Source organism: Eleutherodactylus coqui, chromosome 1 (assembly GCF_035609145.1).
Source record: "Eleutherodactylus coqui strain aEleCoq1 chromosome 1, aEleCoq1.hap1, whole genome shotgun sequence".
In the NCBI taxonomy this organism is placed as follows: domain Eukaryota; kingdom Metazoa; phylum Chordata; class Amphibia; order Anura; family Eleutherodactylidae; genus Eleutherodactylus; species Eleutherodactylus coqui.
In genome coordinates, this window is record NC_089837.1 from 384,491,362 (window position 1) to 384,513,886 (window position 22,525).

General features: G+C 42.8%; 1 protein-coding gene across 2 annotated transcripts in view; it reads right to left on the minus strand.

Moving 5' to 3' along the window:
* Positions 1 to 2,103: 2,103 nt before the first annotated feature.
* CYFIP1 (cytoplasmic FMR1 interacting protein 1) overlaps positions 2,104 to 22,525 on the minus strand; it is a 98,727-nt gene continuing 78,305 nt past the window's right edge. For both annotated transcript variants that reach the window (XM_066579384.1, XM_066579377.1), the window contains exons 26-31: positions 21,374 to 21,504; positions 18,883 to 18,955; positions 16,233 to 16,327; positions 11,739 to 11,977; positions 10,123 to 10,270; positions 2,104 to 2,615 (exon numbers count right to left, since the gene is read on the minus strand). In XM_066579384.1, coding sequence (XP_066435481.1) covers positions 2,451 to 2,615; positions 10,123 to 10,270; positions 11,739 to 11,977; positions 16,233 to 16,327; positions 18,883 to 18,955; positions 21,374 to 21,504 — 851 coding nt within the window. In that variant the 3' untranslated portion in view covers positions 2,104 to 2,450. The remainder of the gene's footprint in view (positions 2,616 to 10,122; positions 10,271 to 11,738; positions 11,978 to 16,232; positions 16,328 to 18,882; positions 18,956 to 21,373; positions 21,505 to 22,525) is intronic.

Consider the following 22,525-nt stretch of genomic DNA (forward strand, 5'->3'; position numbering starts at 1 on the left):
GGAGTCGCTCCTCAAGCAGGCATATGGCCCAGACTCCCTTTCGCCTCTGTTTTGTGTGGAAAGAGCCCACCGTATTCCATCTAAAGATGACCCAGTGGAGATTGACTGTTCTAAAAGTAAACAGAAGGAGGCATCTCATGTTCAGAACTGTTTCAGTACGGACAGCACAAGCTCCGAAAATATGGCCATGTACCTTTAGCTTACAAGTCGTTTTACACCGGACAACTATTGGCCAAAGAATTGCTTGAATAAGCCATTTTGAGTGATCGTTATCCTGCCTACAGATGGGCCCTGACAGGGTACGGAGTGAAGTTTTGACTCTGAGCCGAAACGAAGCAACTACTGAACACTCCAAGTGAACAGGCAGTCCATCTCTTCCGACCGCCTCCATTCACTATGAACAGTTGCTCAGAGATCTCTGGTGTGCTCAGTCGTTCAGTGGATGGAGATCATAACTCCTGTGTGAAGGCGTAGTAGTAGTCATTGGGAGTTGCAGTGTTAACGTGCATACTATGGAGAGCTGAAACCTCATTTATTTGCATTGAGGTACCCGGACATGAGTTTTTCACATGTGTGCAAAAAGTTGCAGCATGTCCTATTTTGGTCATAATTACAGACCAAAATAGCCCATTAAAGTCAATGGGAGCGCATAAATCTACATGTATCATGCATACTCACTGAAGTCATTGGGGTTGCCTTGCTTTCTTGTGCATGACAATGTTTTCAGGGACAAACTGAATACGCCCGTGTGCAGGTCACATTCATATGGGTCAAGAAAATCTACACCGTAAATCGACCTGCGGTCCAAATTTTCAGCTCATAGCATGTCTGTTTATGCTGCGGATTGCTTATGGATTATCCTTGGGCCTGCATTAAAAAATTCACCGGTAGAAATATTACTCCACTGAAGATATTTGCCTGCTGCCCCATGGGAGGGGTGATGGGGGGATGGGTGTCAGATCCCAACCACAAGTAGTGACCTGCTGTATAGACTCCTGACTTCTAAAGAGGTCACCTGAGTTGAAACTTCATTGCTGGAGCACAGGAGACTAGCAGCAGAGCATGTAAGGCAACCTGCACACGGGTAGATTTGCATTGCAGAATCTGGGGCGGGCATCCACAGCAAATACCATCCATAGCAAGCTAATGGAAAAGTGATTCTTCATGCATATGAGCAAAAATCAATAGCAATTTCCACTGGTGGAGGAGGGGGGGGGGGGGAAAAAAAAACAAAACGCAGCATGCTCCATTTTCCTCCGGATTCCATGTAGACTACTGCCATTGAAGTCAGTTGTAGCAGTCTGACACACGGCCCTTCCACAATTAACATTGCAGAAAGGTCTCAGGACCCTTGTCCATCACCTAGCGACAGTGCAGGAATATCTGTACTGCGCATGTCCGACGGCAAATCATCCGGACCATCCGCAGTACAGAAGAAAATGGCAGGTACGCAGGGTCGCCGGCCGTGGTCAGGGCCGAATTCTGCTGTTGGTTTCCAACCCGTTTGTGGAGTGGGAAGATATTGCAGAATGTATGTATTTTTTTTTCTCCTAACCTACAGTAGCAAATCTGGACCAATAGTGTGGATTTGCAGCAGAAAATATAGACTGATTTTCTGCAGCAAATCTGCCCCAAGTGATGATACCCTAAAACATGCAGGGAAAGAAAGCATGTACCAAAATAGGAAGTAAGCCATAGTATTATAGTGGGTGCAATTACATGCTGAAAAGTCAGTCAAATCAAAGTTGATGTCCTGCACTTTACATGTACCAAGTCCTATTAACTTGGCGGCCAATCAATGGATAGCCAAACTTCCAAGAAGAAAGGCTTCTTCAACAGTGGAACAGATGACAGGTTAGAGTGGTTTAGTTCTGTCCCACAGAAGTTCCTAGCACACAGTCACTCCCTGCATTTCCTAGAACTAGCGATGACTGCTCACATCTTCTGTGTTCATTTTTGATCCAGATTAAAGCTTATGCACTAAACTGAAGTTGTCTCACAGACTAGCAGCTAGGCCCTAATGGATCACTCAGGAAGGCATACATGAACATATTCACGCCAGCCTAACAGCCAAGAGTTTAACAGAAAATAAAAAGGCAGCCATATGTTAATATACACTTTTATTGAAAACGACATAAGTGGAATTTCTTGATTAGAGTATTTTTTTACAAGTCAGAAATACACTGCTATTAGAAAGTACATTCTTAAGAACCCAAGAATTGCAGAATGTTATGTATCCTTATCCCATAAAGTGAAAATGATTTCTAAAGAGTTACAGATGGGGCCGATAGTGTTATACAGCAGGATTACTGGGGAAATAATTTAACTTGCAGATAATGTAAAGGCTTGTATAGCATCCCATGTCCTACCTCTCCAGAGGAAACCCTTTAACCGAGTATATATACCTGTTTCATAATGAGTCATTACAGAGTGGTAATGTAAGAAAAGCCTTAGTTACTGGCCAATGACTGGTGAATGGGAGGCTGAAAGCAGCGCACATGTTCTACTGAGGTGTTTTCTCCATCTCCAGACTTCAGGTACTTATCCAAAATGGAAAAGATCTCATCATTGATGATTTGGAACTTACGGATCCGTTCAACCATTTTCTTCAATGGCTGCATAAATAGAAAAAAATGTTTAATTAAAGGCATGCTAACAGAGATTTCTAGCACAAGATTTTACCTATTACTTCTACATTGCCCCCCCGTTCAGGTAGGCAGTCATCAGTTATGTATAGCATACATATTCTAAAAAGCCTTTCTACTGGGGCGGAGCCTGGCCGGAGATGTAGATAGTCGCATCTCAGAGTAGCTCCTGCAAGATCCGACATTCCCATCCTGTTAACGGGACCCAGAGACGCCGAAAGGCAATCAAAAAGCAGCGGAGGCACAGTAGCAAGCTCCGGAGACAGAACAGACAGCAGCAGAGTTAATGGTGCGAGGCAAGGAGCGGGGGAAGGCAGATGAAGCCGGCGGCAGGCAGAAACAACATGGCGCCGGAGGGAGGGAGCCGAGAACGCTCATACCGCGGCCCAGCACAAACAGTGCAGACACAGCACGTAAACTGGCAAGGTATGCCAGGGAGGAGGGGGGCAGAAAACAGGACTCCATAAGCCCTAAACAACAGAGGGGAGAGCGGGAGAGCCCACAGAGAAGCACACAAACGGAGGGAGCAGGAGGGGAGGAAGAAACTGCAGACACAGTACATGCAGAAAGTGAAAGTCAAAAGGAAAGAGCAGACAAAGCAAACACAACAACGGACCCTGCTAAACACAGCAAGGACAAGGAAAAACAAAATAGTCTACATGCTGTACAAGATCATGCTGGAAATAAGCAGGAAGTCACAAGTCAGGCAGACAACCCCAACTACAAAAATAAAGGTGCAAACAGTGTCAATCCAGACGAACACTACACAGAAGACAGCATGAATAATGCAAGCAGCCCAGGCATATGCACGCACAGCGCAAATCACGCAGACACCTCAGAAAGCACTATACGAGACACCTCCCAAAGTGCAGAAGATGCCGCCAAAAAAGATCAAAGGCAGGAGGACGAAAGGTGCGCCAGGGAGCCTACGTTGAAAGAAATATTCAGCGAAATCACTAAAGGCAACGCATCACTGAACAACCTTAATATGCAGATGGGGGCGATGCAAAGTAATGTAAACCTGCTACGGCAAGATATGAGGAAAATATCAGAGCGTCTGACAGAAACTGAACAACGTATAAGCGACGTAGAAGACGCAATACAGCCGATGCAGCGAGACGTGGAAAAAAATCTGCATGACATACAATATCTACAGAACAAGGTAGACGACCTAGAAAATAGGTCAAGAAGGAACAACGTGCGGATTGTGGGCCTCCCAGAAAAGACGGAAGGAAGAAACCCTGCAGAATTTTTTGAAACATGGCTGCCCGAACTGTTCGGAAGAAACACTCTAACTGCAATGTTTGCAGTCGAAAGAGCCCACCGTGTACCGACACGACCCCTCCCCCTGGGGGCTCCAGCCAGACCGATACTCATCAAAGTACTGCATTACAGAGACCGTGATACCATACTCCAAAAGGCCCGCGAAAAGGGTGAAATCCAATATAATGGCGTGAAAGTCTCCTTCTATCCAGATTTCTCCACGGAAATACAAAAGAAGCGAGCAACATTTGTAGAAATAAAAAGACGACTGCGAAACCTACAAGTGCCCTACGGGATGCTGTACCCGGCTAAACTGAGAGTGGCGGCGCTGGGCACGACACAATTCTTTGAAAACCCAAAAGATGCAGGTGCCTGGATAGATCAAAATGAAGAACAGATTCGGAGGGGAAGATCGCCGCGCAAGACACCATGAAGAGGCTGCACCTAAAGAAACGTTCATGCAAAGGGAACCGAAAATTTCTGAAAGGAGCTCCTGGGACGACAGGATGCATCGCGTAGGAGAATGGAGGACTGGTACCCCGATCCGATGAGACAACGGATCAGTGAGTTACATGTTGGGGGTGTCTGTTGTTTGGTCTCTCTCTCGCATATTAGGGAAATATTAGATAAGATACAGTTAAAAGGGATAAGGTTAAACGATAGAAAAATGATTCAGGGTGGGATAAGGGGAAGAAATGTCAACGTAAATGTACAAATGATAAATGTGTTGCAAATAACGAAAATATGTATAGTAAATGTGGATAAATGTCTGTACTGGGGGATGTGGGGGACCAAACCAAAATGTTACTGGAGAAGCCCTATGCGGAGAACAAACAGTAATACACATACACATATACGGGGCGACACGGGCGAGACACAAATACAGAGATGGGGACCCTCCCAGTGCGACTCACTCATAAAAACAAAAAGGGGTGGAGGCGCCCAGAAAATAATAACCCTGTGGAAAACAAAAAACAAGGAAAATGGGTAGTAGGATAAGGGTCGTATCGTGGAACGTGAGAGGTATGAGTGACCAGACAAAACGATCAGCGGTACTGCAAGTCATCAAGGAACAAGGCCCGGCTATTATATGCTTGCAGGAAACACATTTATCAAAAGAAAATACGGACACGTTCAAAATAGGGGGGATGGGTCAGAGCTTCCACTCCACACACACGAGGTATTCCAGGGGGGTCAGCATAGTGATACACAGAAATATACCGTTTAAATGTCTCTCACGAAAAATTGACCCAGAAGGCCGCTTTATATGCCTACACTGCAGAATCTACAACTACACATGCATTATAGCTTCAGTATATATCCCGCCACCATATAATAACATGATAATGAGGCAAGTTATAGGTTTCATAACAGATAAACCGGACATTCCAGTCCTTATCATAGGCGACTTTAATTCGGTCATTAACCCTGCACAGGACAGACTAAGGGCAAGAAACGCAAACGAAGAAAGGAACCTGACACCACTAGGTAAACTAATAAACGAGATATCATTGATAGACATATGGAGAACACGGCACCCCACAAACAAACAATACTCCTGCTACTCATCCACATACCAATGCTTATCTAGAATAGACCTAGCGGTAGGGAATATTCAGATATATAGAGATATAACCTCGATAGAATATCTACCAAGAGTTGTTTCTGACCACTCCATCCTACGTCTGGACATACAGCACAGTAACACTGTGAGTCATTCCCAAAAAAGATGGAATCTGAACTCGCACTGGCTAAACATATTAAACAAGGAAATAGTGAAAAAAACACTAGAGGAATACTTCATATTAAATAAGGATACCACAAGTATGACGATTTGCTGGGAGGCCATGAAGGCATATATGAGGGGGGTATACATACAGCAAATCACACAGGCAAAAAAAGGACATAGAGAAAGAGGGCAAAAAATACGAGACAAACTAAAAGAATCAGAAGAAAATTACATAAAAGAGAAAACTATAACAACACTCAACCTATGGAAACAGGCCCAAGAGGCCCTTAATAAATACGTCCTAGAAACGGCAGCCACTAAAAATGGGTTCAGGAAACAGACATATTATGAGGAGGGAGAAAAAACGGGACATATGCTGGCAGTTATAGCCCGAGCACAAACTAGCCCCACATACATCATTGAACTAAAAGACGCACAAGGCGAGATAGTCAGGGACGCAACATCCATAAGAGAGATTGCACGGGAATTTTACTCCTCTCTGTATTCCTCGAAACTGGAAAAAACGGTAGAACAAATCGAGGAATACTTGGCGGATATAAGAACACATAAATTGACGGAGGAACAGAGAGAGTTTCTAGATGCACCAATAGACTTGGAGGAGATGCAAGAGGCAGTAAAAGATATGCAAAATAACAAGGCCCCAGGGGAGGATGGTTTCCCAATAGAATTTTACAAACAACATGCAGACACTTTATTACCACAACTCCTGGAGACATGGGCGGGGGCGGAAAAGGAAGGGGAACTGCCACAAACAATGCGAAAAGCAAAAATAATAATTCTGTTAAAACCAGAAAAGGACCCCCTGTTGATGGACTCGTATAGGCCGATATCGCTGTTAAACGCGGATGTCAAAATTATAGCAAAAGTTTTAGCCAAGCGGCTATCACAAGTGGCATCCACCTTGGTGCATCCAGACCAGAGTGGGTTTATACCAGCAAGATCAACGGCTACGAACATCCGTAGAGTATTTCTAAACCTACAAATACCCGTAGATAATACCGGAGACAGAATCATATGCTTACTGGACGCGGCCAAGGCGTTTGATAGCGTTGAGTGGCAATACCTGTGGAAGGTACTAGAAAAAATGGGCTGTGGCCCAATATTTGTGAGACGAGTAAAACTCCTATATGCTAGAGCGGAGGCGGATGTGTCCATCAACGGGGGGTCATCAGAAACATTCCCACTACATAGAGGGACAAGGCAGGGATGCCCACTATCGCCACTCCTGTTTGCACTTGCAATAGAGCCCCTAGCATGCAAAATTCGTCACACCAGGAAATAGTGGGATTCATAAGAGGAAACATGGAGGAGAAAATCGCTTTGTATGCAGACGACATGTTATTATTTTTAGGGGACAGGGAAAAATCTTTAGAAACCACGATGCAAACAATAAAAGAATTTGGAGCCTTCTCAGGACTCGCTATCAATTGGACCAAATCCGAAATACTATCAATAGACACCCCAGACATGCAAGTTGCCAACAGAGAATTAACCCTGAAATGCACCCCAACAATTAAATATCTGGGAGTTAAAATTACGAAAGAGGTCAGTGAGTACGGGAAAATAAACCTGGAACCACTTATGGAAAAATGGAAACAAAAACTTCACATATGGAAAAAACTACCCATGACAATCATAGGAAGAGTGAATCTTATAAAAATGATATGGATGCCCCAGTTACTGTATCTAATACACAACTCCCCACACTGGATAACACAAAAATTTTTCCACAAGGCCAAGGGACTGTTTAGAGAACTCATATGGGGAGGGAAGACACCTAGGATAAAATTAGAACTGCTATACAATTCAAAAGAAAAGGGAGGATTAGCCTTGCCCAATCCGTTCTCGTACTTCATGGCCTCCCAGCTGCAACATCTCAGGGGATGGGAGACAGAAGAAACACACGACGCTAGTTTCAGAATCCTTAAAAATCTCTTTAACGGATCACATTTGTTTGAAACCCTGGAACGTGGAGCGTTTAAAAAAAACGGTCAAAGTGCCCCCACGCTATTATTGATACATAAAATATGGTGGAAGACCAGAAACATGCTTGATATAAAAAACTGCACACAACATACCCCCATATGGAATAACCCGCACCTGCCAGAAATCAACAAGCTAAAAGGATTCCAAGGGTGGAAAGACAGGGGAGTTAGGAGAATGGACCAGATACTGGAGGGGGGGGAACTAAAAACCTTCGAGCAGTTAAGGCAAAACCACGACATCCCCAATAGTGACTTTTACAAATATCTGCAACTTAGACACGCTATACAAGCGGAAAAAAACACGGCGGAAATAACAATGGTAATAAATATAGTAGCGGACATAATAGGAAAAGCCACCACCACAGCGGGGAAAATATCTGTACTATATTCCCATATACAGGACACGGTCAATGCACACAACCCGTTATCAACAAGAGCAAAATGGGAGGCAGACATAGGGCCCATTGAGGAGTCGCACTGGGAGGAAATCCTACAAATGACACCCAAGCTATCTCTGAGCGAATCACACAGAGTCTCACAAATATTTCTAATACACAGAGTGTACCGCACCCCGGCCTTCTTACACAATATAGGAATGAGAACCTCCCCGATATGTGTAAGGTGCAAAACCCACACGGCGGACCTAATCCACATGCTATGGCGATGTCCGAAATTGCACAGATATTGGATGGGAATAAGAAATGCAATTAACGCGGCATTTGGCATACGTATGGACTTTACACCATACGTGTGCATTCTGGGATACATACAGGATCTAACATTAGATGATCATGAAAAGCTAGCGGTAGCCAGACTATTGTATATAGCCAGAAAAACAATAGCCCAGCGCTGGTTGGACGAAGAACCACCCACGCTGGGAGAATTCAAAAATAAGGTCAACCAAATTTTACCGTGGGAAAGGAGTATTTACACTAAGCGTAAGACCAGTCAAAAATATCAGGACATATGGCTGAGATGGATACACGCCCAGAGCAGTAATGTTGGATCAAATACATAGGGAGTGGTGAGCCGTGTGGGGAGGCACCAGTAAACCGGGGATTTACTAAGACATAACAACGTATGTAATGGATATATATAAAGTTTATTGGGAAATGTAGAACAAATTACAGACTCGATATACAATAAAATAAAGTGGTAAGGAGTAATAGGGAAAAGTTAAGAAAGGAGGGATTGGAGAGAGAGAGACCGGGCAACGGGCAAAAGAAATATGACCCCCCCTCGAATGCAACAAAAAATCTAACCCTGAATCAATAAAAGAAAACAGCAAGAAGATAAGCAACACGAAGACCAAAGAAGAAAACAAATATACGTTACAAGAACTGTTATTATTGTTTACAACACAACACTGTGTTCATTCAGAGACAGTTTACCCAAAGAACAGAACGTTGAGAGAGAGATCTTAGGGGGGATGGGGGAGGGAGGGGGGTGAGGGGAAGGGGGTGGGTGAGAGGGGGAGGGGGAGGGAGGGGAAACCAAAGATTTGTTAAAAAAAATGTTTTAAAATATGCAAAAGGTGAAAAAGTTTAATAAAAAATACTTTAATTAAAAAAAAAAAAAGCCTTTCTACTACTCAGACAGGAGAAGCACGAGACCAAACCTTACCTGGCAGGTATGTATGTTGCGGTCCATTGCTCACTTCTATGATGTGTGATCATGTAACAATCGCATGATTGCTGTAGTCGATTCCCGGCTTCATTGTTAATGCGACTTTTAATGTCCGCAGCGATCATGTGATTGTCACATGACCGCACAACACAGAAGTCAGCAGCACCTATTATAGCTGGTGGGGAGCACCACAGGTCAGTATGGACTTTTCTTTTAAATTACATATTCCCCAATGTCCCCTTGTATTTTTCAAAGAGGAGAAACATGGGCATTATGAATCTATTTCTAAGAGTGGGTATTGGTGAATGGGGACAAAAGTAGGAGTATTCCTCAACGGGGTATAAAGAAGGCTTTATTGCTAAGTGGGGGTACTTTTACTGTGTGAAGCCTACAGAGGGGACAAAATGGGGACAGTACTACTGTGTGGAGTACCACAGGTGGTCTTATTACTAGCTTGGGCACTATAGAAGGGAGTATTGTGGAAATGTTTGGATAACATAAGGAGGGTGTTGGAAAAGCAAGGAGTAAAAGACGTCTGTGTCAAATGTCCCAGCGACAAGTTGTGGCCGGGAGAGGTTGTCTGGGCAGGATACAGAAGAAAAGAGGAACTGAATGACTACAGTCAAAGAGGACATCACCTATGATGGTACTATAATGATTGCAAAACACCGGTGTAGAGCAAGCTGAAAGTGTTTTGGTTTTTGAAAACCCATAGAAATCAATGAGGAAAAAGATGGAAATGTTTATTTCCATTTTGATTCCATTTTTCTGCTCCAAGTATGGAACAGACGGAAAGCCCTAATACAGATGTGTACGAGCCCCAACAAATCCTGAACCTTCCGTTGTTACCTACCACATTCTTGATGATTTCATCTTTTCCATCATGTTTCTGCACCTTCAGCAGATGATAACAGAAGTCCAAAACATCAAATCTTCTTTGTTGTCCCAGGAGCACAATGATCATGCAACCAGCCCAGTGCAGTCCATCTCCAAAGCACTGCCTGTAACAGCAGGAACAAGTCTAAGTCACGAGCCATAATGTGCACAAGTCAATGCTCTAACTATTTTAAGGGGTTCTTCACCACAATCGATATCTGAAATGCAGCCCTGGCATGCCCCAAAGTGTGCGACAATGAAGAATACCCATAAGCACCTCCATTCTGTTCAATCGCACCGCTGGAGAAAGTTCAAGAGCTTGGCTATCACTGGTGGTCCCATTGGACACAACATGACTACGCACATTCCAGATATTGACTGCGGTTAGATAACCCCTTTTAAGACCGCTCTTGAAAGCTCAGAAAAGAACATGTTTTATATCTTTATATATAGCTTCCCTGGTTATGTTGTGAGCCATTGGTACTTGGAAGAGGATATTGGAATTTCGGCATTCTGCAAATACTCTCAATTTGTGTAAAGTCATTGTTGTATTTTAATTTAATTTTTTACATTGCTGATGATAAATGTAATTAACCATTTTGGGACTCCCAATACACTGTGGAATATAAGTGGCTGACATGGGGAGTTGGCTCTCCCTGTCTCTAATCAGCACCCCCACAACATGATTACAAGATACAGTTGGGCTCCCATGGCAGCCGAAAACCTGATAAAAAGCCTCCGTGTGTGCCATATAACCAAGCCTTTTAGAAGGCATAGTCATAACGGCATTACATAACTAACGCAGAATACTATGCTAGCAATTGAATAATCACATCTTTAGGTCCTCTTGAGGGACTAATAATGGTCCCTACAAATGTGACAAAGTTTGATTTTAAGAAATCCAGTGCAAAACAAGTTGCAATTTTTCATTCATCTGCCTCCCAAAAATTAAATTATTAAAAGTGCTTTAACAAAAAAAAAAAATTAACTACCCAAATTGGTACCAATAAGAACTACAAATCTCCCCACAAAAAACAAGCCTTCGCATAGATCAGTGTACGGAAAGATAAAAAGTTTAATTTTACTACTTTTGCAAAATAAAAACTATATAAATTTGGTGTCGCCAAAATCTCAAATGTGTCAAGTCTGGGGAACAGACCAGGACCTATGGTCTACTTAATCTCCTGTCTTTACATCAAATGTGTTATCGGTTTTACTGCTGAACAAAGTGTAAAGTCTCCTGCGACTCCGAGTGCCTCCGTATGGTGAGCAGTCAGGTGCTGTATGTGCAAGACATTCTGCTCTAAAGCAATCCCTCCACAAAAGAAATGTTCTGTTCATACAGCATCTGATGCTAAAAGGGTTTATCGAATTCTGTGTGGATCAGAGGCATGTGAACAGTCCTATCACATCTATGTGTAACGACACTGGCTTGGCCTGAACCAACTCAAGCACATAGTCCGATTCATTTATTTAAAAACACCCCAAAATCTCATCTGTTTGAAAACATGAAGTGTGCCAACTGAGCGTTGATAATTCTGAAGGTACACAGGACATATATTATATAAGGGTATGCTAAGCAGTGCTACTTACTCTACAGTGAACTCATGTGTGCCAACTGGGATGCAGTAGACGAACTGCATAGCACTCCAGAGCCGATGGAACTCCACGCACTCATCTACATGCATCACACCGTTGCTGGGCAGGGGTCCACGCCAGATGGGGTCATCAAGGAAGGTGCGCACTCTGGTCAGAATCACTTCAAACATGGACAGGCCGCAGCAAAGACGCTCTTTAGTCAGTAAATCACCTTCCCTTGCTATGGCAATTTGCTGTAAAAATCCAATACAAGATTAAAGCTATCTCAGTGTGTCCATTCCCCCCCCCCCCTTCCGTTCCCTTCCAAATAGCGCTTGAGTTGTTTCTAGCACAGTATATCAAAATGTACAGAAGCCAGAGACCACCCATTGTTTTATTTGATGTCTACTGCCCTCAATGGGCTGTATAGCTTATTTATATATGGATGGTTCTCTATCGGGAGCTATTCTAGAAGCAATTAGTCCAGGTCACTGTAGTTCATCAAGCCTAAGAGGAGAGGACCAGATTTGTTTAAATATAGAATATTGCTAGTTTTTGTATCTGCTCTTTTTTACTATATATTTAATAAAAGTTAAAGGAGATGTCTCGAGGAAGCAGTGAATTTATTTTTTTGCCCAGTCCCCCTAATTAAGCATACATTACTAAGCCCCCCTGTAAATGACTTTTCTAGCTGGTTTCTACTTACCGTTCCAGCGTTTCAGCAACTTATAAAAGTTTCCCCAAGATGGCCGCCGGCTCTTTTCCCGTCGCTCGCTGCAGCCCGACGTGCGCGCTCCCGAGACGCTACCAGCTGTGTCTCCATGGCAACCAGACGCCACACAGCTGCCGACCGGACCCCTGGATTCAACGCCGCCGACCAGTCACCCACCGCCAGGCAGCAGGTAACCGGCGCTAGCCCCCGGCTCCCCCGCGCTACGCCCCGGCTCCCCCGCGCTACACCCCGGCTCCCCAGCGCTAGACCCTAACATACGAAGGCCCCGGAGCCCAGCGCTAGGTTCCGGAGCCCAGCGCTAGGTTCCGGAGCCCAGCGCTGGGCTCCGGGGCCTACCGCTGTGGCCCGGGACCTTCACCTGTTAGTGAAGATCACCCCCCGACCCATCACTTACCTGGGCGGCTTCTCGGGACGGCTGGGCGGCTTCTCCGCTGGGCAGCTCCAGTTTCTGCACCTTCCTCTAACAGAGGATGGTACAGAATGGCCGCTCCAGCGCGCTCCCGAGCAGTGACAGCTCGTCTGCGCATGCGCAGAAGAGCTGTAGCGGGGAGCACACTGAAGCTGCTCGTGCTGAAAGGAGAAGACCGGACTGCGCAAGCGCGTCTAAAAAAGCAAGCTGCCGGCGAATTTAGACGGAACCATGGAGACGAGGACGCTAGCAACGGAGCAGGTAAGTGGAATAACTTCTGTATGGCTCATATTTAATGCACGATGTATATTACAAAGTGCATTAATATGGCCATACAGAAGTGTATAACCCCACTTGCTTTCGCGAGACCTCCCCTTTAAGTGTTTTATTGTTTTTACTGTAGAGACCTTAAAACCAAACAACTAAAAAGTCAAAAAGCCCCACTAGTAACCCAGCTTTCTAAAAGCAGGCTATAAAACTAATATACATTGAGCGGCCTCGTCACTCATGCTGCTGTTCCAGTCCCCTGATGACACCGCTAAGCAACGAAACATGTCGGGAACACAGAGTCCACTTACTTCACTCTGGGTCTTGCCGCAGGAGACATTGCCGCACTCCTCAATATTACATTGCTAGTGGAACGCTACGTATTTAGGGTCTGCATTAATGTGGAAACCGCACAGTAATGTGTAAGACATAAGTCCGTTTTCAACATTTAGCTACTATTATGGGGTGTATATAATGGCCTTTTTAATGTGATTAGTCCTTATGTGTTTAACCACTTAACGACACAGGACATATAATTAGGCCCTGTGCGTTCAGGGTTTGTATGGAGAGGGATCGGTAGCTGATCCCACTTTATACAATGCGGGTGCAACTTACTCACAGCCGTGATCAGAGTTTACCAAAAAAAACACACAAACACACCTTTTCCCATATTTCCCAAAAATATATTTAATATTGTACTCTGATTTATTGAAGTAACACAGTATTTACCCAGCACCGTGTACAGAAAAAAAATTTAAAACACGCAATGCCAGAATTGCGCTTCTTTTGGTCACAAAGGCATTTTTTAAATAAAAAGCTATCAAAAAGTTGTATGTACTCTAAAATGGTAGCATTAGAAACTAAGGGACGTCCCCCCCCCCAAAAAAACGAACCCTCACACAGCTATTTTAACGGAAAAATTAAAAAAACAAAACAAAACAACTTATGTTTTCCCAAAGACATTTTATTTTTTAAAAATAGCACAGCAAAAAAAACAACTAGAAATTTGATATTGTGTTAATCTTAAGGACCTAAGGAATACAGTTATGCCATTTTTGCAGCAGAGTGTTTGCCATAAAAACAAGAAACCCCCAAAGATGGCGAAATTTCATTTTTTTCCCATTTCACTTCACTTTTAAACAGCTTTCTAGTACACTATGGTACATTACCCCCTTGAGTGGTGGGTTTCCTTCCACCCTGTCGTGCCCACCAGGGCAGGTTTTTTAAAATGGTCTAATCATTGAATTTCATCTAATTTTGCAGTTGCGTCTCAAGAGCCATAACTTTTTCATTTTTCCATTGACATGGCCATGTGAGGGCTTGTTTTTTGCGGGACAAGTTGTGATTTTTTTAAACAGGTGGGAGGAAAAAAAGAAATGGGGAAAAAAGAAAAAAAGGGGCCATGTCATTAAGGGGTTAAATAATGTATTAACTTCCTTCTCTGGGTCATTACGACGCATGGATACCACATGTGTGATTATATTTTTCATTTTTTACAAAGTAAAGGGAGACAAGTGTTTTTATTATTTTTCTTTTATAATTTTTTACCTTTTTTTTTTTTTTTTTTTGTCCCTTTAGGGGACTTCCACAGGGACCCATCAGGACCCCTGATCACATTCCAGGGGTCCGATGGTGACAGCCCTTTACATGCTGCAGTGACAGCCCTTTACATGCTGCAGTCACATAGACTGCAGCATGTAAAGGGTTAACACAGCAGAGATAGGAGTTTTTTTCTGATCTCTGCTGTAAGAGCAGGTACCTAGGTGTCCTCTGACAGCCAAGCACCAGCTCTCCCTGCCACAGAGACCATCGCCTTGCTTCTGACAAGCCGATGGTCTCTATGGCAACCTGTAAACAAAGCAGGACATTGCCGATATGCCGGCAATATCTTCTGCTGTTTTTTCAAAGCCCTTGCTTTGTTCTCTGTGGGTCTGTGCAGGCAGAGCACACTGTCACAGCTTGTGGCATTGTGCTCTGCAGCTCCCATAGTGATACATAGCCCGGAAATCTTCCGGGCTATGTCACTATGAGCAGTGGAGCTCGTCCCGGAAAATTTCCGGGCGTGCCACTCAAGGGGTTAAATGGCACCATTGAAAATACAATTCGACACACAAAAAACAAGCCCTCAGACAGCTACGTTGATGGATGAATTAAGTGGGAAGAAAAGCCCAAAAACGGAAAAAAAAATGCCACATCCGTAAGAGTTAAATAGGTGCTCTGATTTTGACCAGCCACTACCCCAGCAAAAAGCATTCCTTCTGGCAGACGCATCTGGTGCAGTGGGATTCCCCGAATTTGCTGGGCTTCATTTGCCTTTACTTCTATATATGATGGTCGTATACTACTGAAGAATTATGTATAAGACTGGTATTTTGCCATTTATGCCTTTCTTCCTGTTTAATGTGCTTACTTCTGTGCACATGAAAAACTGTGTATTCTTTCTTTAACATCATTGTTAAAGGGTTATCTTCAGGATGGGCCAGCAATATTTGATTGATGGGGGTCCATCACTTGGAATCCCCACCAATCAGCTGATGGAAGGGCTGTGTTGCTTGTAAGAGAGCATGGCCTCTTCAATGTTCACATCTGAGCACCACCAAGCTCTTACTGCAGAATGCCGTATTAGTGATCGTATCTCTTCTATGTACCACTGAATTGTCCCACTGATAATACAGTGTTCTGCTTGTATTCAGATATACACTTGCAGAGGCCGACGCCCTCTTAATCAGCTGATCGACCATCCATTTTACAAGGTTGGATAACCCCTTTATTGAATTAATAAACTTTTGAAAGATATTTTTAGATGAATCTCTAGTACCAGCTTTCTTACATTCATTATTTTTGGTGTTTTAGGTTTCTTTATGATATTTATGGGATTCAACTTGCCTTTAAGAAGTAGAAGCTTTTTTTAAAACCAAAGCCAGAAGTGGATTCAAAAGATATGGGAAATATAAGGGAAGGAATTCTACTTCTTCAAGCTGGATCCACTTCTGGATTTGGCTCAAAAAAAGCTGTACCAAAATTTGTGTTTTTCAAAAAAAAAAATTGGGTAGACATGATGGCTCACAGAAAAACGCAATCTCAGCTAATTAGCACTTACCTGAGGGGTGCCCAGTCGCTCTATGAGAGGCACCAGGTGGAGTGGAGCATACTTTGATTCTAACCTCTTCATCTTCGCTTCCAGACGTTCTCCCTCTGATGAAGCCACACAAAGAAAGAAACTTTGTTATGTAGCCTCAGCCAAAATATACCTAATTCATATAACAGGGCATGAAAGGGAAATTCCCATTGTATTTATGGTATATCTACAAGATATGTTATAAATGAGTGATAACTTGGACCCACATCTACTTTTATGACATGTCCTGTGCATATGTCATAAGATGGGAATATCTTTTAAATGGTCACTAGCCTTTCAAACAACTTGTGATTTTAGGACAGTTTTTGTGATGGCAAAAAGTGGCAGAACAAGAAGTGTAAAATAGGTAGGAGTCATCCTGCTCATTGAAGTGTATAGAGTGTGCTGGTGGTCGTGGGGAGATTCATACAAATGTCCCTGCAGCTAATAGTAGGCGATTGTTTATGATGCTTCAGCTACTGGAATCACATCTATACTGCTCAGTATTACTGTAGTGCACTACAGTGTGATAAGGTTATGTCTCTGTGCTACAAAGAGTTACAGAGTAGCAGAATCTGCAATTTTCTCTGTGTGCAAGATACAGAAGACAACATGTCAAGAAGATCCTCTCACCAGAGATGAAAATAAAGTGGTGATAAATGCAGGAAATAAGACAAATAATGACCAGAAATGGTGTTATTCCTCATGTACACATGACCGCTTATTTTGAAAAGTTTTCTGAAAAGTGCACAAGTATCTGGTAGTGTATTTTTGTTTGTTTCTCCAAAGAAATAACGGAAATTAACTCCTTAGTAACTGGCCCATTTTATTCCCTAGTGAGCAACCAATTTTTCTTTAAAATGTTATTGCCCTTTTCTTGTCAATGTTACCGGGATCCATCGCAAAGGTAAAGAGGGGTATGCTGAGACTGTCTCCAGGCCGTTAGGCAAATTATTCCAATATAGTGGAGAACCAACATTTCCTCAATGGATTTAGGCAACCAACACCCTGGTGCATTATGAAGAGATAAGAGCTGATGAGGGCCTAGATCATAATGCATTTTATGCAGTGTGGCAGCCATGGCTGGAATTTAGGCAATTTCCCAGAATGAAACAATTGTTTTGATCAATAGATTAAAAATAAGTAAAAATAACGGGTGACAAAAAATAAGTAAGATTGACATAAAGGCCATGGAGATACCTTTGTGTATAAAAATCAATACACACATCTTACCAAGTCCCTGGAGAAACAAAATGACGCACTTATCTGTTTATTTTGCAGAGTTTTCTTTCTCATACATTTAGAATGCCTTATACTTAGTATGCAAGCTCTTCGACATTCAAGTTGCTGGCTAGGCATGAGTCCACTGACCGGATGTCATTTTTAATTATTTTATATACAAGTGCGAGGGATTCTGGAAATCAGACTTCACTGCAATAATGGGAGCCTGTAACCAGTAAATGGAGTTCTCACAAGGACTTATATTACCGAGAAGCAAGTTATGAAAGCACTGGGTTGTTGATCCAGGTAATCCTGGACAACTTCAGAAGGGTCGGTGATCCAGGGATTATTCCGATTGCCAGATTGGAGTCAGGAAGGAATGTTTCCTCCTAAATGGGGAAAATTGACTTCTACCTCATTGAAGTTTTTTTTGCCTTCCTCTAGATCAGCATTGAGTGGTGGGAAGGGTAATAGGCTGAACTGGATGGACATGTCTTCTTTCGGCCTTACATACTGTGTTACTATGTATGTTACTTGACAAACAGCACCTACATTTTACGGGCAGTACTTACAAGTCAACTTTGTTCACAGTATCTTGTCAAAATACTAATGACGACCTGTCCGTCTGTGCGTGGGTGTGTGTGACTGACTTACATGCTCCGCACCTGATCACATGACGGTGATGTCATCAAAGGTCCTTCATCCCCAGTGAGGGAGTTAAATGCTCCACCCTTCATCATATGATGGTGACCTCATCACAGGTCCTGTGCGCCCATCGCTGCTGTCTGGTTGGGTGCTCCCTTAGTATTCCATAGCAACTAAGACTGCAGGGGGTTTATAGTCCGCTCGTAATCCGCAAAAGGATGTGATGAGGTCCCAATCATGTGATAAGGGGCGGAGCATGTATCTCCCTCACTGACGATGAAGAACATTTGATGACCTCACTGTCATGTGATCAGGGGTGGAGCATGTAAGTCTTTCACTTGGGATGAGCATCACCATCTGAGCATCACCATCACGTGATCAGGGACGGGGCATGACAGTGACATCACAGGTCCTTCATCTCCACTGCTGTGCTGCTTCTGATCCCTGTTGTATGGGATGAACAATGTATGTGGCAGTGCTGTGTGTGTGACATGCATGTAGCAGAGCTGTGTGTGTGATGTGCATGTAGCAGAGCTGTGTGGCGCATTGCGCCACCAGAAACACTGGTACTATAATTTCCTAATAATTACTAGTTTCACATAAGCAGAAGCTAGCCTACCTCCTTACTTTGGCGCTGTACAAAGGTTACTGGTTTTATCACCAAGCGTGAACCATGATGAATTGTAGTAGAAATTGATTTAGTCAAATGAATACTCATAAGTGACTGAAACCGGAAGTTAGAAAGCGACATCATGCAGAAACCTACCTTTGACGTGGACCCTGGGCAGAATATTCTGGAAAGGTGCAGCATGAAGAAGATCACATACTTCTTCTAGGGACTAAGATTATGGGAAAAAGAAAAGGGGTAATTTCACTTACAATAAAGAGGTAATTTCCATAGAAACCTTACAATCATTTATCATACACAGCAAAGATTTGGCATCATATGGAGCTTCAGGTTGTTCTGTGCTCGTTAAACCAGCAGCCCGATAAACATTTCCTTCAATTAGTGTTTAATGTTCAAGCTAAATGAAACTAAATTGCTGTACTCCAATGACTTGGCTAATTCTGTTGCTACGCTACAGTGAGCCTTGAAAAGCATGTGATTAGCCATCATTTTACAGGACCATTCAGCCCCGAATTTATAAATCATAACATCTCTTGTAATCCCCAGCATGATTGTTCTCCGATTGGGGCGATTCAGTAAATGCAGCAATGTTGTGTCAATGTGACCGAGCCGTGCGTCACACTGTCACTTATGTTCGCACAAGAACCTTGACAAATACAGCAACTGTTATGGACTTTTAGCGGAGAGATCAATGAAGAATAGGAGTGCTAGTGCTATTATATGCTCATTTCTAAAGGTCTATAGAAGTGGGCTGACCATTATCTCTACACAGCATAGCAGAATAATTATCTTCCCACTACACAGGCTAATCTTTCAAGAACACAATAGAATAAAACATGATTTTGCATTATAAAAGCAGCAAGAAAAAAAAAATAGTTTCAAGCAACTGGTCTGGGGAAATAGACATCATGCTAAACAAAGGATGAGAAAAGGTTCTACAAGCAGGTTCGAAATAAAAAAAAAGTCCTACACCGATACCAATTCTAACAGTCAATAATGACTTTCATATGTAAACTGCAGTGAGACTGGACCCAAAAAGACATACAATGTGTTGATAAAGACAATGTTTGTATCAATGAAGGACAGCAAAAAAAGGGCATGCCTTCTGGTTTAAAATAATAAAGCAGCTGATACTACCCTCGCTCTACCTGCTCATCCTCCACGGGCAACTCCAGGTCTCCACTGTGTTTGCTTCCAGAACGCAGTCTGCCTGTGACACCCTGTCAGTCTGCTGCTGCAGCCAATGGCAGCGCTGAGGGATTATCGCTGAGTGATGACATTGGCTGCAGCAGCTGGTTTAAAGACAGCTCAGGCTGACTGCACCAGTAAAGAGGATGTCAGCAAGGAGACTCTGAGCCGCCGATGGAGGGCGAGCCGGGACCAGTAGCTGCTATGTTATTTTGCACCACGGACGCAACAAGATGGCTCTGCAGAACTTGGGACAATCTCTTTAAATTCTCTGTAGCACAAGTAGTCTTAAGCCAACCCCAGGCAGAGATTTTTCTAGGGACACACAATTGTTTACATGAATGCCTTACAATCTAAGGGACCTTTTACACTGAATGATTGATCGCTAGGTTGTGTGAAACTGAACAATGATCATTCACTGCAAACACTGTATTATAGCTTCATTTTGCATTAAGGCTTAAAAGAGGTTTTCCCAAGAAAGACATTTATCCCTTATCCACTTGATAGGAGGTAAATGTCTGATTGCTGGAAGTCCAATTGCTGGGCCCCCAGTGATGCAGAGATCTGCACACCCTGAAATCCCCATGTGAATACAACAGTGGTGCACATGCATGGTCACCACTCCATGCACTGCTACGAGACTGAGAAAGACTGCCGAGAGCATCAATTTTCTTCTGTGCCACAAAAGTGAATAAAATGATAGTCCCACACGTGGGGACATATAAGGTTGCCACACGGAGACCTGGTAACTCTACAGAACAGAGCTGCAGGGCAATCTGTACTCCATTGTACAGCTTCTAGCCAATGCTCATCAGGCCTTAAGGCCCATTAACACGCAATGATTATAGCTCAAAATTCTTTCAAACGACCACAAATGAGCGATAATTGTTGCGTGCAACGCGACCATCATGCACTTTTCGTCTGATTTTTAGGTGAGTTTAAAATCCATCATACAGACCGCACGCTGTGTTTTTGGAGATTACAATGTATTCAGCTGACAGACCCTGTGAAAACAATGGAGCCGATTGCAGAGCTCAGACCGACCACCTGCTGAGTTCTACAAACAGCTTCTGGAGACTCATTTATATGTAAATGAAGCTAATAAAGTGCTAATAGACATTAATGTCCATTAGCACTTTATGCAAAACAATCGCTAAAAAGTTTAATTTTTCAATCGTTTGAAAGATTATCTTTGCGTGTAAATGGGCCTTTAGACTTCATAGCTTGAGGCGTTTTGTGCTACTCCATGCACAGTAACTAGACACAAACTTTTAAACAGGTATGTTTTAGACATGACATTGAACTACAGACAAAATTTTTCACAGCGTATTAGGCAAAATCAAAAATGTATACTATAAAATGCAGAGGACTCAAAAGTTGTTATATTTGTAGCATTCATGATTGATTATGCTTAACGAGTTGTGTAATTTGTTATACATACCAAGCTTTGTTCTATAAGAAGGCAGAAGAGGAGGGCATTGCCCACTTCCCTCAGATTTTGAAAGCACACAGTCTTCAACTCGGCATATTCAACTATGTCTTTCAATTGATGATGGAAGAATTCCAAGATACCTAATGTACAAGGCAAAAAAACTCACTTAAGCAACATTTCTGTCTCTGAAAATGCTAGGTAAGAACTAGCACCATTTACTTATTGGGTATGATCGCGCATGACAGACTGGTTTCAGATATTTTTGAGACCAAAAAATCCATTCCATACATGTGATTGGGGTTGTTTTTGTAGCATTTGCACAAATGGTAGAGTTGGAAGGGACCTCCAGGGTCATCGGGTCCAACCCCCTGCTCAGTGCAGGATTTACTAAATCATCCCAGACAGATATTTGTCCAGCCTTTGTTTAAACACTTCCATTGAAGGAGAACTTGCCACCTTTGGTGACAACCTGTTCCAGTCATGGATCACCCTCACCGGCAGAATTTTTTTTTCTTTTATTATCTATTATGTGTCTCCTCCCTTTTTAGCTTCATCCCATTCACCACCATTCAGATCTAACAGTTGACATTTGGGGGAAAAAAAATCTGCCATGTGGGACCATAACCATATGTAAATCCGATCAAATCACCTGTACAAATCCTCAATACTTCACCTGCTGGGGTTCCCATTAACCTTGACCTGGCACACATCTGTAAATTGTGCTCGTTTAGATTAATTTCAATAAAAGCAGTCTTGTTCCATAAGTAAGATATTCTACAATTATCCCATTTTATTTACATTGTTATTAAAATCAAATTATGGATGACATTAAGAATACTCATTTACCACAAGTATAACACGAGGGTGTAACATCACCTAGTAGGTGTAAAATCAAGTTTAAGGTTCTATTATATCTTGCCAAGTCTTTAACTAAATAGTGCCAGGCACGTCGCACACTAGAATTGCCTTGTCCTAGAAAGATAAATGCAGTTAAATGCTCACAAATAGGTGGGTGCATGAACTGCATGTTTAACAACTGGACCTGTGAAAGCAATTGACATTAATATGGACAGAACAGGTTATAAAGTTACTTCTCCTTATGAACCCCTCCCATCAAATTAGTCTGAGTGCAATGAATTTATACGATATATTAGTATTAAT